The sequence below is a fragment of the Cornus florida genome, unplaced genomic scaffold, assembly GCF_030987335.1.
Source record: "Cornus florida cultivar Cherokee Brave unplaced genomic scaffold, ASM3098733v1 CherokeeBrave_3.0.0_Hap2_Chr11, whole genome shotgun sequence".
NCBI lineage: Eukaryota > Viridiplantae > Streptophyta > Magnoliopsida > Cornales > Cornaceae > Cornus > Cornus florida.
The window spans coordinates 45,266,330-45,282,868 of NW_026775581.1; the positions used below are offsets into that span (position 1 = coordinate 45,266,330).

Below are 16,539 nucleotides of genomic sequence, written 5' to 3' on the forward strand. Positions count from 1 at the left end.
GGTAAATATCCGTACCTATTAACAATCCTATCTAAGTAGTCCATGCAACTCATTTACTTGGTCCATTACTACTATTCAAATCCGTTCCTTTTACCAATATAAAATAATATTTAAATTAATAAATAACTATTCATCATCAAACAACACTTAAACAAATAAATACAACCAAATAAGCACATCAATAAAGTAAGCACACCAGATAACAATTTAATTCAAATAATCTATTTAAGCACACACAATTTAAATTAAACAACTAAGTCAATTAAACATATAACAAATAACCAAATAATCAATTAATCAAATAAAAATGCAATTAAAATAATTAAATAAATACCGAGACTATCCTTTTAAAATTAGGGGTATTACATGTTGTCGTTTCGGGTCAAAGTGCAAATAAACCCTCTTTGTTTTCCAGGAAACTTTGCCATTATAGGGAATAGTGTAATAAACCTCCCTCTATTTGGAGCGTGTTGCAATAAACCCTTTCAACTAATTGCCAAAAACCTCCCTCGACTTGGGGTGTTTTGCAATAAACCCCTCTCGACTAATTTTTTTGCCAAAAAACTCCCCTCAACTATTCAAGGGGTGTAACTGAGTGGATGGGAGTAGATGGAAAATCAGGCCCCATGTTTTGAAGACGAAAATGCCCTTCTTTCTATTATACAGGGCAAATTGTCTACTTTAAATTTTTTGCAAGAAACCCTCTTGAAGAAAAAAGTTCTCATAAAATCCCCCTAACTATACAATTTGTTGCAAAGTGGTGTTATAATGACTAAATTGCCCCTTAATACAAATTTTATAAAATGGTGATTCTTAATATTAAACTAAAATTAATAAAAATAACTCATTTGGCATGGTGTTAAAAAAAAAAATTTAAATGGTTCATCTATAAGAAAATAAAAGTACATTGGAACAATTTTTCAAAATTTTCGTAAATTTTTATTTCTAAAAAATAAAAAGAAAAAGAAAACCTAAAATGAAAACAATTTTAAAGTAAACCTAAACTTCCTTTAAATTTATATTTAAGTGATGCTATAATGACAAAAATTTCATTATAGTATCATTTTAATATAAAATTTCATTTTAAATTTAAATTATTTTATATTAGATAAAATTACCCCTAATATAAAATGAAAATTTTGTTAGTATAAAATGATTTAAATTTAAAATGAAATTTTATGATAAAGTGATGCTATAATAAAATTTAAAATGAAATTGAGTTATTTGCCCTAATATTAAATTTAAATGAAAATTACTTTATATTAGAGTGTTGTTATGATTTAAATTTAAAATAAAATAGTATATTAAAGTGATGCCATAATTTTATGATCAACGAATTTAATGAAAATTGAATCATTTTATATTAATGAAAATTTTTCCTAATATAATTTTTTTTTTTTTGGTCATTATTGCATTACGTTAATATATATATATATATATCTTAGTTGGTACTCACACTCACATGCCTCCACTGAGGTTTGAACCCCTAACCTCTCTTTGAAAAGTAAGAGAGGCCTGATGTTGGTAGCATTACTTGAATATAAATTTAAGAAAGTTTAGGTTTACTTTAAAATGATTTTCATTTTAGGTTTCTTTTCCTTTTTTGATTTTAGAAATAAAAAATTTAAGAAAATTTTGAAAAAATGTTCCAAGGTACTTTTATTTTCTTATAGATGCACCATTTAAGTTTTTATTTTATTTTATTAACACTGTGCCAAATGAGTTGTTTTTATTAATTTTAATTTAATATTAAGAGGCACCATTTCATTAAATTTGTATTAAGGGGCATATTAGTCGTTACAACACCACTTTACAACAAATTGTATAGTCAGGGGGTTTTATGTCAACTTTTTCCTTCAAGAGAGTTTCTTGCCAAAAATTTAAGGTAAAAGGGGTTTTATGCAATTTGCCCTATATAATAGGAATAAGGGCATTTTCATCTAAAAAAGCATGTGCCTGATTCATTCACTCCCATCCACTCAGTTACACCTCGAATAGTTGAGGGGGATTTTTGGCAAAAAAAATTAATCGAGGAGATTTCTTGCAAAACACTCAAAGTCGAGAGGGGTTTATTGTACTTTGCTTATTATATGTAAATATTAAATTATAATTAATATATAATATTAAAATACATTATATATTTTATTATATATAAGATATACTATTTAATATTTCATACATATTCATTTAGTATTATAACTATTTGTAATTTTACATTAAATATTATATTTTATTATCATGTATTACAACAATATTTTATTAATGTACATTACTAATTTAAGGGACTGTGAAAATGTGCTTACTCAATGATTTTTATTTTGAACTCAAAAAATTCAGGCCAATTGACAACTAGGTAGTTACACCAACAAAGTCAATACGGAGTATGTGTTTTGTTGGTTTCTTCTGGTAGTTATTTTTATTTTTAATATTAGGAGCACAAACTTTAACGTAAGGTGATGTGTAGATAGATAGATATGCTGAAGAATCAATTCTATATTTTGGAAAAATCTTGAAGAATCAATTCTATGTTTTGGAAAAATCTTGATCGGACAGGTCTCTCGAGGGAGATTAGGACGAGCTTTGACGAATAAAACAAGAATTAATTGGTTGCAAAAACCCAAGTGTGGACTATGGCGTTGAGTGATGATGATGATAGCGATAGGTCGGAGGCGACGGTGGTGGCGGTGGTCGGCTCTCCTCCACCTTTCAGAAGACACAAACCATTCGAAAAATCTTCGTCACCCACTTCCTCCGCCGCCACGAAATCGCCCTTTGATCACCTATCCGACGAACTGTTCGAAGAAATTCTCCAAAGACTCCCTCTCAAACTCGTCCATCTCTGCAAGTGCGTTTCAAAACGCTGGCATTGTTTAATCTCCACTCCTCATTTCGCTAGATGCTATGTCCAGAATTGTTCATCTTTGGTCCCTCCTTTCTTCCTCTTCTACCAGAAAGCCGAAAGCGAAGTCCAATTCACATCCGAAGCACTCATTTTCGAATCACGCGGGTTTCTCTAAACTTCATTCCCACTTCGATCCCATCATCAACATCACCATCATTTTTATCATTTGGTCAACGTGAACCAGAGCCAATTCGATTCGTAGCATTGAGCAATGGCTTAGTATTATGCTCCGCAACTTTGTATTTTCAGAGTGTTTACTATGTTGCAATCCCCTCACAATGCATTGGGTTGATCTTCCAACACCACCCACTTGCCAAGAAAGGGTAAACAATGGATTTGTTTGCAAGCTATCTTATTCTTTTGATAGTTCTAGCTGCACAACTAGCTTCAGAGTGGTTCGAATCCATGAATTCGAACCACCACATTACCCACCACCACGTTCGGCCAATCTCAAATTGGATATTTTCTCTTCCGACACATGGGAATGGACAGAGAGCATCTTATCAACCCGGAGGCATAATTTTATCATGTCTTATTACATCTCTAAAGCTGTGGTTTGTGACGGAATACTCCATTGGATGTACCTTTATCATTGCCGAATTTTTGCCGATGATCCATTCAACAACACTGACCAATTTCATACCATAGAACTGCCCAGCCACTTAGGACAACTCTTCCTAGGAGAGTGCCGAGGACACCTCAGGTTTATTCAAAATGAGGTTCCCACTCTCAGCATTTGGGAGCTCAAGGACTACAATGGGCTCGAATGGTCCTTGGTGCACAAGGTTGATCTCGAAATGATGGGATCAGAAGATGGTTGCCAGATTCCTAGAAATGCAGGCTTCTTCTATGTGTCAATACTACCTATTGATTCTATTGATGGAGACATTATATATCTACATACTCTTTGTCGCATTATACTCTGCAACATGAGGAACAAAACTTTGAAAGTAAGTACATTCGCTTGACACCATTTGTAGAGTGGATGACTCGATTGCCTTTCCCTTTGTGCTCAAATGGTGGCCTACATCAGTTCCTCAATTCCAACGGAATGCACTCGAGTAAATAATATTTTGCCCTCATCTTTGTTTATCTGGTTTGTTTTTTTATATGGTCAAACTGTTTATGAAATGTTGGATTTAGTTGCATTGTTTGTAAAGTAGGTTCTATTGTTCATCTTCACACTAACTCCCTCTATATTAAACTTGTGTTTATGTTCTACATTGGAGAGGATCTCAGAATGATATGGATATGTTTCTCTCATTTTGTCTAATGCCGGACAATTAGCATTAAACTCGAGTTTAGTATTGAACAACATAGGCGCGCTATAGTGATATTGCAACAGATTTTAAAAGGAGGAGGTCAATTTTTTCAATTTTTTTCTTCTTTTGTTTGTATCTTTAGAACTGATGGACGAAGCATCCAAGTGTCGGAACCCAGAATAAATAGGCAGGCTGAAAATGATCCTCTTAATCCTCAACAGGAGGCTGCTGCTGAGGAACCTACTCGACACCTACTTGTAGATGAGGGAGATTTTAAAAGTCGCGAACTTCAAATTGGAGAAGAGAAACACTAACACAATGTCCTCTGGGATCGCACCAAGTAGTTTATAAAGAAACAACTCGAGGTCATAAGGAGGGAACAAGTACACAAGCTCAAGGTAACCCTTTTGCATCCCGAGATAGACTTTTCAGTGTCTGGATAAGAAGTTTCTGTTGTTAAAGGAATTTGTTTTTGAGTTTGTGCTTAAAATTCTTCTCATTCTACATCAGTTCCATCATAGACCTTGATCGAAGCAGATATTGAAATCGGATGGCTTGAAGACCAGTTGCATCTGACCGAGATGAAGATGACAGAAGAACAACTTTGTGTTAGAATGGAGAGGATTCATAAGGACATAGTGAATGTTGAGGAGGTGCCATACGTCTGAAGGGGGAATATGCGACCACGAAGGAGAATTTTGATGCTATGAAGGACGTTGATGTGAATCAACTTGGTTCTAGATAGCTTTAGGTTATTGTTTGTGATGTCAAGATAATGACTTGAGACTCTGTTTGATCAAATGAAAGAACACAATATTTGTATGTTGCTAATATTATATTGAAAACAGGCTCTTTGGTTTAGTTTGATCTCATCAATTAGCCCAAGGCTTAGACATTCACAATGAGTATTCATTGCTCATATTGGCGGTTGCCTAATGCCTAAGCCAATAGAAAGATAAAGACTCAAGTGTCCTAAAATGAGCTTAACGAGAATAAAAATCTCGTGTGGAACAGAATGGTAAAGATGAGCTTAACTAGAATAGAAATCTCGTATGGAACAGTAAAGATAAAAGCCCGTTTGATTATGATTTCCAACCCCAAGAAAAGGTACTGTTATTTGGTTTATTATTCATTAGCTATACATTTAGCAGGATTCCATTGAAGATTATGACAACTTTTGTTCCTCTATCCTCTCTGTTTAGTCTTCTACTCTTGCTAAATATTTTTTAATAATACACAATTGAAACCGAGAAGCTGAAATTACTATCAGAGAATGATTATATAATATCAGAAATGTTCCCCCATAACTTATGTCATTAAAAATAGGGTTAAATCACAAAACTCCCTTATATTTTCAAAATTATGCATAAAACTCCCAATAAAATGAAAAAAAATCACTGAACTAAAAAAGGTTATCAAGTTGCTTTCATATCCATGACCGACCCCCCCCTTTTTTTTTTTTCGAAATTGTGTGAAATGACAATATTGACCTTGTTATTTAATGTTAAATTAAAATGCTTATAATAAATTTTTTATATTATTTTTGTAATTTTAAATTAGCAAGGTTAATTTTGTAATTTTAAACAATATTGTACTTTAACATTATTTAATGGTCCTTTATTATTTTTGTAGTTTTAAAATAATAATTTTCAGCATTTTAATTTTACATTAAATAATAAGGTCATTTGTGTCATTTCACAACCAAGTTAACAGGGTCGCTCACGAATAGGGATGGCAATGAGGCGGGTTTAGGACAGAGTTGGCTAACCCCTACTCCGCCTTGTTGGGAAATCATCCATATCAACTCCGCTCATATTTCGAGACGGAGTACCGACTCTATCTCGCTTTCTCTGTTTAATTTAGAAAAATAAATTAAATTATGATATATAAATGGAGGTTAGTGGCTTATTAATAAATTGAAAGTGAAATTTACAGTGGAAAATAAAAATCAATACGTGATTGAGAGAGATGCAAAAAATATAAAATAATGAACAAATAAACATTTCTAACATTAAAATAAAAAAAAAATTAAAAACATATATATAAATATATAATCTGATTTTGGATTAAATCAATCAGAGGTTGTTTTAATTTTTATTAGCATATTCGCCCCTACTCAATTTAGAAGCCTACCAAATTCATTCCGGGACAGGGTGAGGCGAAACCGTAGAGGAAATTACCACCTTAATCAAATATATGGAGGCAAATTGATAGGATTTTTAAAGGGAACAGATACTCGCGCTCCATCCTTTTTTTATTTTTATTTTTATAAATAAAATTACAAAAAGAGTCCCTACTCTATTTAATGTTTAATTCTTATATTTTCAATACCATAATTACCCTTTCTATAAAGTGAAAACTCTTTCAATTCATTTGAGTCTTATATCCGGTTCTATCCCTCTTGTTCATTTCATTTTTTTTCTTTCTAAACTTTAGATTTTTATTTTGATGTTAAAACATATATTTTGATTTTCAATTCAATTAAATGTTTTTTTTTTTTTTTTCTATAATGTGATAAATTTTATTCATTTAAATAAAAATTTGTTTCCAACTAGAATACTTCTTATTCTAAGATACATTTTATATCGAATCTTAAACTGTTTCACTTCCATTTAACAATAGTTTCTTCCCCAATATTTGATTTTTAACTTTCTTGTAAGGGAAGTTCTCCAAACATTGAAAAGTCTTGAACAACTAAAGGGCGATGTTTTCCACTGGAATTTTGTAACGCAGCCCAGACCCATGCTCATAGAGAAAAAGGGCAAGCAAAGAAATAAAGGACCAAAAATATAGAACTATTGGTTGAACATCTTTTTCAAGGAAGTATAGAAGAAAAAAAGGACCCAAAAAATAGAATTATTGGTCGAACACCTTTTTCAAGAAAGTATTGAAGAATGGTAAGGACATTTACAGAATTTTTCCACTTATTATTCTCATAGAATCCAAGGATAAAATTCAATTTTAAAATAATATTGATAGATTGATCCAGTGTGTTCTAGATTGATCTAATTCAACAAGAATAAATAATATATGTTCAAAACCAACTCAAATAGAATTTTTTTTTTTTTTTTTTTTTTTTTAGAAATTGAAGCAAACCAACTCAAATAGATGTTCTAAAGAAGGAAGTAGAACAAAATAAATAAATAAATAAATAAACAAAATACTATAATGAGATTTCCTTGTCTTTTTTGTGTTTAAAGGGATGAAAGAAGATAATTGAATGAAAATTTGAAGAATTTAGTTAAGAATTCGAACTTTAAGAGAGAAGGACAATTGTTGTATTAAGAATTGTACCAATTAAATATTGTATGGTACATGGACACTATTGTAATTTCATTTTAGAAAAGAAAAAGAATAAAGCAAATGAAATAATGGTGCATCGTTAATACCAGCTCCCTTTTTAAATTATACTGTACAATTTTAAAACTACGGAAAATTTTATAATTTTAACCGTGCCACCCATGATTTAAGGTTGTCCAGGCCCAACCCCAACCAAACCCCTGCCCTAAACCAAATTTGTCCAATTTCCATACCCTACCATACAAAAGCTATCAATCTTTTCACCGACAATGTGATCTCAAAATATTGAATGATATCATCGTGTCCACGTACTATACTTTATTATGTCTTCACGAACAACTGTCCATTGAAACAGTAAAAAACCACTATACAGACCATTCCCATCGAAATCCAAAAACCACGGGGCCACTGTTTTCACACTGACTGCTTCTCTGACCCTCCACAGCTGGTGGTGAAAACAAATTACCCACCATTGATTCTACAGAATCCGTATCTCAGAATTCATTTATCCAAGCCAGTCTATGTAATACCCAGATGTGAGATGATGATTCGACAGACATGAAGAGGTTCAATAGGAACTCCAACGATCACCAAATGCTGTCCATTCCTGGAAAGGATGATTTTCCTCGGCCTTCGGAGACCAAATGTGGGTCCAATCTGATGAAGATGATGGGGATTTTCGTTGCTTGTTTGATGGCTCTTTCGGTTCTCTTTTCGGTTTCCGTGATTCTGCGGGATCCACCTTCGGATGGCATTTGGGCTGTTTCTGAACATAGGGTTCTTGAAGATAAATCTCTAAAAGGTACTTCAATTTGTGATCTGTTGTGAAAAATATATTATGGGTTTGATTTTTTATTGAATTTGATCAGATGGGTTTAGTTCTTGTTCCTCCCTATTGCTATTGAACATTTCCACATTCTATTATGGTTGTATTATATAGAAAATTAGAGTGGTCGCTTTTAATTATTCTAGTTATATAAGATTTTTCTGGGTTATTTTTAATTTATTTATTTATTTTATTAATTTTGTATGCCCCTTCTCTTCTTTAAAGAGAAGGTCTGAAAATGAGAGAATATAGAATTTTGTTTAACTAACAATAGCTTGGCAAAACATAAGAAAATTAGATTTAATGAACATAAGATTCAAAATATATTCTATTTGCTTTGCCAACTTTCTCAGCCATTGGAACCGAGGGTAAAGCATTTATGCGAAGAATGGTTCTTTCTCATGGTAACTAATGCCTTTGTTTTGAAATTGTCATTTGAAGTATATGCATTATGTTATTCATTGATGAAGCAATATTTATGTGCAGTTCCTACATCCTTCTTCTAATTTTTAGGAGGTAATTAGCAATTCCAAGTTGAACTAAGCCCAGATTTATTTATGGAATTTGCTTCAGGAACTGAACCCTGTGTGTCTGAGCTATTAATCTGAAATTTATTGCCATGAATGCAAGGCAATGAAAATATGAAAGAAAGAAACCTTGTGCTAACTTCCTCGAAGCATGCTATGAACATACAAAAGGGTTTTGTGGAATATCTTAAAAAGTTACTAGCCCCATTATTGGGATGCTCTAGCTCTCATATTGGTTGTGTTCTACCAACAAAAAGCATGGTGGAAATTCCTTTATAGGTTCTTCTTGTTATCCCTTTACAAAAAATCTTCTTCCCTTGGGATTGCCTTTGGAAGCCAGAACGTTGGGGTCATGATGATCCAGGGTAAAATAAAATAATAGGATTTGTGGAGAATAGCTGCTGCCTTGGCTGTACAATGGCATATTCATCTAAGAAAGAACTTACACTTTAATTGTTGAAACTATAATAGGCATAGCATCTCAGTCAGTTATTGGAGATGTCAACTCATTGTTGATTTGGTTCCTTATTATTATTATTATTTTTTTGATAAATAATTGTTGATGTGGTTCCTTAAATAGCTCATGATCTCCACATTTATCCCAAAGCTCTGTAAAGCCCATGAATCACTTACTCTAACTGGTATTGCTTGAGCTAAGGTGACTGTAGGTGCTTGCATTACTGAATTAAGCCACTTCAAATACTCGCATTAGATTTCTGAATTGCAACATCACTTGCTGCTCTATTATTGCTTGACTATGCTGCATCACATCAAATTCTTCTATCTTTTAGCTCTTTTGCATTATGAAGCTTGACTTTCTGATGATTGAAAGTCCTTAGGATTTTGTCTAATGAAAGCCTCTTGTGATTGATTTTGATAAAACAAATGCATCCCCTTTTGAGTGTTCTTAATGAAACTTTTTATTTATTTTTTTATTTTTTAAAAAAGAAAAAAAGAAAAAAAAAGAAGAATTAAAATAAAACAGGTGCTTCCATGATTGACAATTCACCTATAGCTGTTTTCAGTTTGCAATGCAACCACAGAGTACGGTCACAGACTCACAGTTAACAATAATTTTTATTTTTGTACGAGGAATGTTCTGCCACCTCTTGTAAGCTTCCATCTGCTTAGTGGTTGTCCGATTATTGGCCAAACATAACTGATGATAATTAAACCAGATCCCGTGGATTGCCTCATGTTGGATTATATTTCAAGGAAAAATTAAAAAAACTCCTCTAAACTGTCCATTTTTGGCAACTTAACCCATGTACTTCTAGTTTGGCATCAAAGCGTCTGAACTTATCCAAAAAATTGAGATGCACCCCCTTCCCAAAGCTACTTTGATCGTATTGTGATTTGTGACTGAAGTTTCCAATTGAGGTAACTAGGATTTGGGACAAGGGCATCAACACTTGGATGGGATTTTACCTTACAAGGTGTAAATTGAAGCATTGCCATTTTTTATTTCAACTTTAAATGGAGCACCAGTCCAGTTTTATATGGATTACAAACTGATCTAAGGACATTTTATGTCAATAGTAAAGGGTAAAATAGAAATTTCATAACTGATTTGTCACTTGAGATACTAGTGACATCACTTTCCTAACATCCAGCAAATTGCAGGGGGAAGGATTGCAAATTTTGGATAAGTTTAGGGGGATTTGGTGCCAAATTAAAAGTACAGGGAATAAGTTGCCAAAAATTTGATATTTCAGTTTTGTTTTCGTCTTCATTTTACATTTTGCCACTTTTTCCCTCTCTACTTTCTCTCTCTAAAGCCTTTATTTAAAAATCTCTCTGGATTTGAAAATGAAAAAAAAATACTATTGCTACTTTAGGAGAAGTAGATATAAATTATATGGTGAAGGTGATTTGATGGTGAAGAATGGAAACTTATTATCAGTCATGGAGGAGAAGAAGTTTGATGCAGCTGCAGTGGTTTCTAGTAGATGATATCAGTAACTAATGGGTTGGGTTTGTTTGTAGTGAAAAAGTTTGACTTTTAATCAAACTTATAATAAATATGGTCGGGCAATCGGATCAAAATGATTAAAAAATTGATAGAAGGGTAGAATAGTCAATTGTATAAGAATAGGTGACATGCATTGCACCTGACTATTTTTCTGTTCTTTTACTAATGACGAACTAATGGCAGGGGGTAATTGCAACATCTTGAGTAAGCTTAAGGGGGTTTGTTTGCCAAATTAGTAGTTGAAGAGGGAGGAGGAGGGGAGGGCTGGTGTGTTAGGGTTATACAAAGATTTGATAGTTAAGGGAGGATTTTGCAATGTGCCCTACTAAATTTGCTTTTAAATAGATAGAGAATTCCATCATCGTTATCCATATGAAATTGAGATTTATATGGTAAATATTGTTTGATTGGAAAGAAGAAGGGAGGTGGAGAAAACATCCAATGACGAAAGTGAAACAAACTAAAACTAGAACCATGCCTCCAATCACAAAAACAACCCAAGAACCAATATCTAGGATGGCGAGGGACACCCTTTTCTTCCTAATCAACTCATTGTAAATAGCCTCTTTTCTAATCAAGTTATCATAAAACCAATAATCCCATTTTAATCATAATAGCCAATGCTTCCAAAACTTCCCTTATCAATTCATTGCATATATATATATATATATATATATGTATGTATGTATGTATGTATGCTCAAGTGAAATGGATAGTTGGAGTAGAGTTGTCATAAAAGCATAACTAGCTGTCGGGATTTATCCCTGTCTCTCCCTGTCTATGGTTTTTTTTTTTTTTTTTAACAACCCTACTTTCAACTTTAAGCTTAAATGCTTAGGCTCTTTCTTGTGTTAGTTGTTTAGATCTCATGCCAAAAGATTATATAAATCAACTGAAATTTGAAGCAGTGGATGATCATTCTTTTTTAGTTAATATTTTTACTTTCCTTGCGGTACTTTGTTGAGGTAATATTTCTTTCGATGTATTTAATAAGATACTATTTATTTCTGCTATTTTTGTTCATGAAATCATATGGTATGAAGATTTAGAAGTGGAAACAAAATACAAATAATAAGAAAAAAAAATGCATATATAAGAGAGTTTCTGAGGATGATAAGAGTAAGAAACAAAAGGATTTAAAACGATATTAGAAATTAGAAAAATGGTACTTAGAGAATTGTAAACAAAACTAGACAAAATGCATTGAATAAGTTTTTTGAAAAAGTAGGTACAGAATAGGGAGAACAAGTAATTTATAGGTTAGCAAAAAGTAGAAATAGATTGAATAGAAATATGTCGAGTTAGATGCATTAAGCATATAAACCAAACAATTTTAGTTTTAGATGGATATGCAAATTATTTTCAAAATTATTAAATGAGAAATATTCTTGAGAAAAACTTGCCAGTAATGAACCTAATATAGGACAAGTCAAATCGACAACAAAGCGGTAGAGAGAGCACTTAAAAAGATTGGGAAATATTAAAACTGATGGACTTAATGAAATATACAAGGCATGAGAAACTTAAAAATGGCTGAATTGAATAGTTCAATAAAATTTTAAGTAGGCATGATGTAGATGAATGGAAAAGTTTTTAATGTGGTGCCAATTTTGAAATAAAGGAAATAAGTTAAATAACAGAAGTTTTACTAAGGTCAACACTAAACCTTTATCTGTTTACAATAATTTTAGATGAAATAGCGAAAGATAATAGTTTTAGATGAAATAGCAAAAGATAATAGTTTTAGATGAAATAGCGAAAGATAATACAAAGAGACATTTCATGTTGCATGTTATTTACTAATGAAAGTTATGTTAGACTCTTTTAATGAACCCTAATATCTTAAAAATGGATAATTCCATGATGCATGTTCTTTCGGGATGACATAGTGCTATTAGATGGTAAGAAACTTGGGATAAATGCATTGAAGTCAAAAGGTTTAAAAATTAGTAGAACTAAATCGGAATAAATAGAATGTAAATTTAGTGATGCTATAGAAAATGATAATATTGGAATAACAATTCAAAGACCAAAGCATTACTAAAAGTAACTATTTTTTATATGTAGGATCAATAATACAAAAGGACGGAGACGTTGATGATGATGTAAGTAGTAGAATAGAAATATGTTGGACAAAGAAGAGACAACCTAATTGTGTTCTATGCCATAAACGAATATCAAATTAGCTAAAAGGAAAAGTTTATAGGACAGTTATTAGACCTGCTAGCTTACATGGAGTTATGAGCGTTAAAAAAAAAAAAAACAAGGGTACCATATTAATATAGCTGGAATGCAAATTTTGAGATGGATGTTAGAAATAGCTAGTTGTGATAAAGTTAATAATCAAAGTGTAAAGGAGAAATTAGAAGATACACCTATTAGTGACAAAATTAGATAAAGTAGACTTGTGTGGTATAGACACATTCAATGCCATTTAAAAAAAGAGATTGGTTTCGTAGATGGTAAGAGACAGAGATGACGACCAAAATTAACATTGAATGAAGTAATAAAAAATGATTTAAAATTTTTAAATCTAGTAGGTGAAATGGCTTATGATATAATAGAATGAAAAAAATAAAAAAGAATCTATGTAGCTACTGTCTGACCCTGGTCATACAGGAAATGGTAAGGATGATGATGATGATCTTAAAAATGGAAACATGAAGAAATACAATAGAGTCAAAAGGTTTGAAAATTAGAAGTCAAACAAAATGTATGGAATATAATTTTAGTAAAGGTACAAAGAATGACAATGTAATCATAACAATTCAAAACTTGATGGTTATTCAAAATAACCATATTCGAATTTCAGGATTAATGACAAATAAAGATGAGGCAATAGGCAATGTAACAATTAGGATTGATACAGACTGGACTAAATGGATACAAATTGGTAGTATCTTATGTGGCAAGAGAATACTAAACAAGTTTAAATGGAAAATTTTACTGCCTAATCATTTAGCCAACTATCGTATATGCAGCAGAATGTTCAGAATTAAGAAACATGAATGACACATCCAAGTAGTAAAAATGAGGAGGAGGAGACGGAAGATAGGACCAGTAGAATAGGCATGATTAATAGTCAACATGTGAGAGAGGGAAATTAGAAGTTACAGATGATGTTGTAGACATATATAATCTGGGCCAAAAGATGTACACAGAGAGAAAGAACACTTGTTAAAGTAGAAGGTAAGAGACAAAAGTGCAGACGAAAAATAACATGGAATAAAGTAGCTTAGACCTTAAGAGATTTGATATAATAAGGGATATGGTTTGAAATAACAAAGAGTGGAAGAAGAGGTTTTATATGGCCAATCCCATTTGTTTGAGATCAATGCAAGGAGGATGATGATGAATCCTCTCTTTCATGACATGGCATGAGTTCCACAACCTGTTCTATCATAAAGTTTGACATTGAGTTGGTAGCACAACTCCATGTATTTGTTTTATCACCTTTGGGTTCACTAAAATGAGGATTAGATATTGTGTTTCATCCTCTTACCTAATTTGAAACCCCCCTTAGAAGGTTTGCAGAAGATGAAACGTGATTTTACAAGAATTATATCATCTCTTATTGAATTGTAGTCATAATCACTTTTTGAAACTTTTTTATTTTAAAATATCGTGAACTGTTGAAAAAATCCGTCTTAATCATGATCTACTGTCCATTCACTTCTTTTAGTTTTAAAATTTTCTGAGTTAGAAATTGAAATTTGTTGGGAAGACGTAACACGCAGTATGCAATACGCATGAAGTATGACAAGCCCTTCAACAAAGGCAGGGCCTGACACAGCACAAAAAAATATTCAGGCCAACCAACTGAAGGAGGGTAATAATCCCCTTGATAAATGATAAGAATGACCCTTCTATAATTCTATTAGCTGAAGTCCATGACCTCCTTTTCATCTGCTGATTGAGGAATGCACTTAATATCCACATTTCCTGTTAAAGTTCTATTACTTTCTTGTTTTGCTTCTTAAACTTACTCTCTTTTTTTTCCCCTTTTGCTAGTCATAGGTTCAGAAGATGGTGATTCCTCTCAGCAGGTTGAGGTGCCTAAAGATATACTACTTGGAGGCCTTCTCTCTGATGGGTTTGATGAAAGATCTTGTTTCAGCAGGTACCAGTCAGCCTTGTACCGCATAGAATCAGGACATAAACCTTCATCTTACCTCATCTCCAGGTTGCGAAATTATGAAGCACTTCATAAACGATGTGGTCCACATACGGATTCGTATAACAAAACCTTGGAGAAACTGAAGTCTGGTCAACACGGTGGTGTCTCGGATTGTAACTATGTGGTGTGGATATCCTTTAGTGGTTTAGGGAACAGGATACTAACCCTAGCTTCAGCATTTCTGTATGCTCTCCTGACCAACCGAGTCCTACTTGTTGACCGTGGAGTTGACATGGATGATCTCTTCTGTGAACCAATTCCTGAGGTTTCCTGGTTACTCCCTTCAGATTTTCCCATCACTAGTCAGTTCAATAGCCTGCATAAAAAATCTCGTAGACGTTATGGGTATATGCTGAAGAATGGTATTTTAACAAACTCATCTGGCTCTGTGATGCCACCCTTTGTCTATCTCCATCTGACCCATGATTATGATGATCATGATAAGCTTTTCTTCTGTGATCAAGATCAAACTTCTCTTGAGAAAGTACCTTGGTTGATTATGAAATCAGATAACTACTTCATTCCTTCTCTCTTCTTGATTCCTTCTTTTGAGCAAGAACTAAGTAATCTCTTCCCAGAGAAAGAAAAAGTTTTCCACTTCTTGGGTCGGTATCTCTTCCACCCAACAAATCCAGTATGGGGGCTTGTTATGAGGTACTATCAAGCTTATTTAGCTAAAGCAGACGAAAAAATTGGCATCCAGATTAGAGTTTTTGATACTGGAATTGGGCCGTTTCAACATGTATTAGATCAGATTTTAGCTTGCACCATGAAAGAGAATCTGCTACCTTTAGTTAACCTGCGGGAACCTATCATGAACCCATCTGGAAATCAGAAGACCGTTGCTGTGTTGATGACATCTTTGAACGCTGGGTACTTTGAGCATGTAAGAAATCTGTACTGGGAACATCCAACCATGACAGGTGAGGTGATTGCAGTTTATCAGCCAAGTCATGAAGAGTTTCAACAAACTGAGAAGCAGACGCACAATAGGAAGGCTTGGGCAGAAATGTATTTACTGAGCTTGACTGATAAGTTGGTGACAAGCTCATGGTCTACTTTTGGTTACGTAGCTCAAGGTCTGGGAGGGTTGAAACCATGGATTCTCTACAAGCCTGAGAATCGAACAGCCCCTGATCCACCTTGCTTTCGAGACATATCCATGGAGCCTTGTTTCCACGCCCCTCCTTTCTATGACTGTAAGAAGAAGGTAGGGGCAGACACGGGTAATCTTGTTCCTCATGTGAGGCATTGTGAGGACATGAGTTGGGGTCTTAAACTGGTTGATCACACGAAAGATTTATAGACATGCATGCTATTATGGGTAGTCATTTGTTGTTACAAATTCTTGTTAGTTTGTGTAAAATAGAACCAGTGAAGTTTTCAAATTTGAACCTGAACCTTTTAAATTGCTGAGCATATGGCCTTTGCCATCTCAGATGTCCCCATATGAAGCCATTTAGATCTCTAGACCCGTGACACAGACTTTGGGGTCTCAAGCTTTTGGAGTTTGAGACCGTTAAAAGAGTAAATGCATTTAGAATGCTTTTGATTGTTTGTTTGGTCATTTCAA

At 33.2% G+C, this 16,539-nt stretch overlaps 1 protein-coding gene and 1 long non-coding RNA gene across 2 annotated transcripts; both read left to right on the forward strand.

Moving 5' to 3' along the window:
- The first annotated feature begins 3,035 nt into the window (after positions 1 to 3,035).
- On the forward strand, positions 3,036 to 5,007 carry LOC132286405 (uncharacterized). The gene is made up of 3 exons (XR_009472768.1): positions 3,036 to 3,963; positions 4,307 to 4,562; positions 4,675 to 5,007. It is a non-coding gene; the product is annotated as an uncharacterized LOC132286405 (long non-coding RNA).
- A 2,729-nt stretch (positions 5,008 to 7,736) lies between these two features.
- LOC132286517 (galactoside 2-alpha-L-fucosyltransferase-like) lies at positions 7,737 to 16,539 on the forward strand. The gene is made up of 2 exons (XM_059788870.1): positions 7,737 to 8,266; positions 14,801 to 16,539. Exons 1-2 carry the CDS (start codon positions 8,023 to 8,025, stop codon positions 16,270 to 16,272), a joined length of 1,716 nt encoding a protein of 571 aa, XP_059644853.1. The 5' UTR covers positions 7,737 to 8,022; the 3' UTR covers positions 16,273 to 16,539.

Coding starts and splice junctions, on each gene's coding strand:
- LOC132286517 (XM_059788870.1), top strand. CDS start 8,023: ATGAAGAGGTTCAATAGGAACTCCAACGATCACCAAATGCTGTCCATT. Junction 8,267..14,800: donor TGAAGATAAATCTCTAAAAG/GTACTTCAATTT, acceptor CCCTTTTGCTAG/TCATAGGTTCAGAAGATGGT.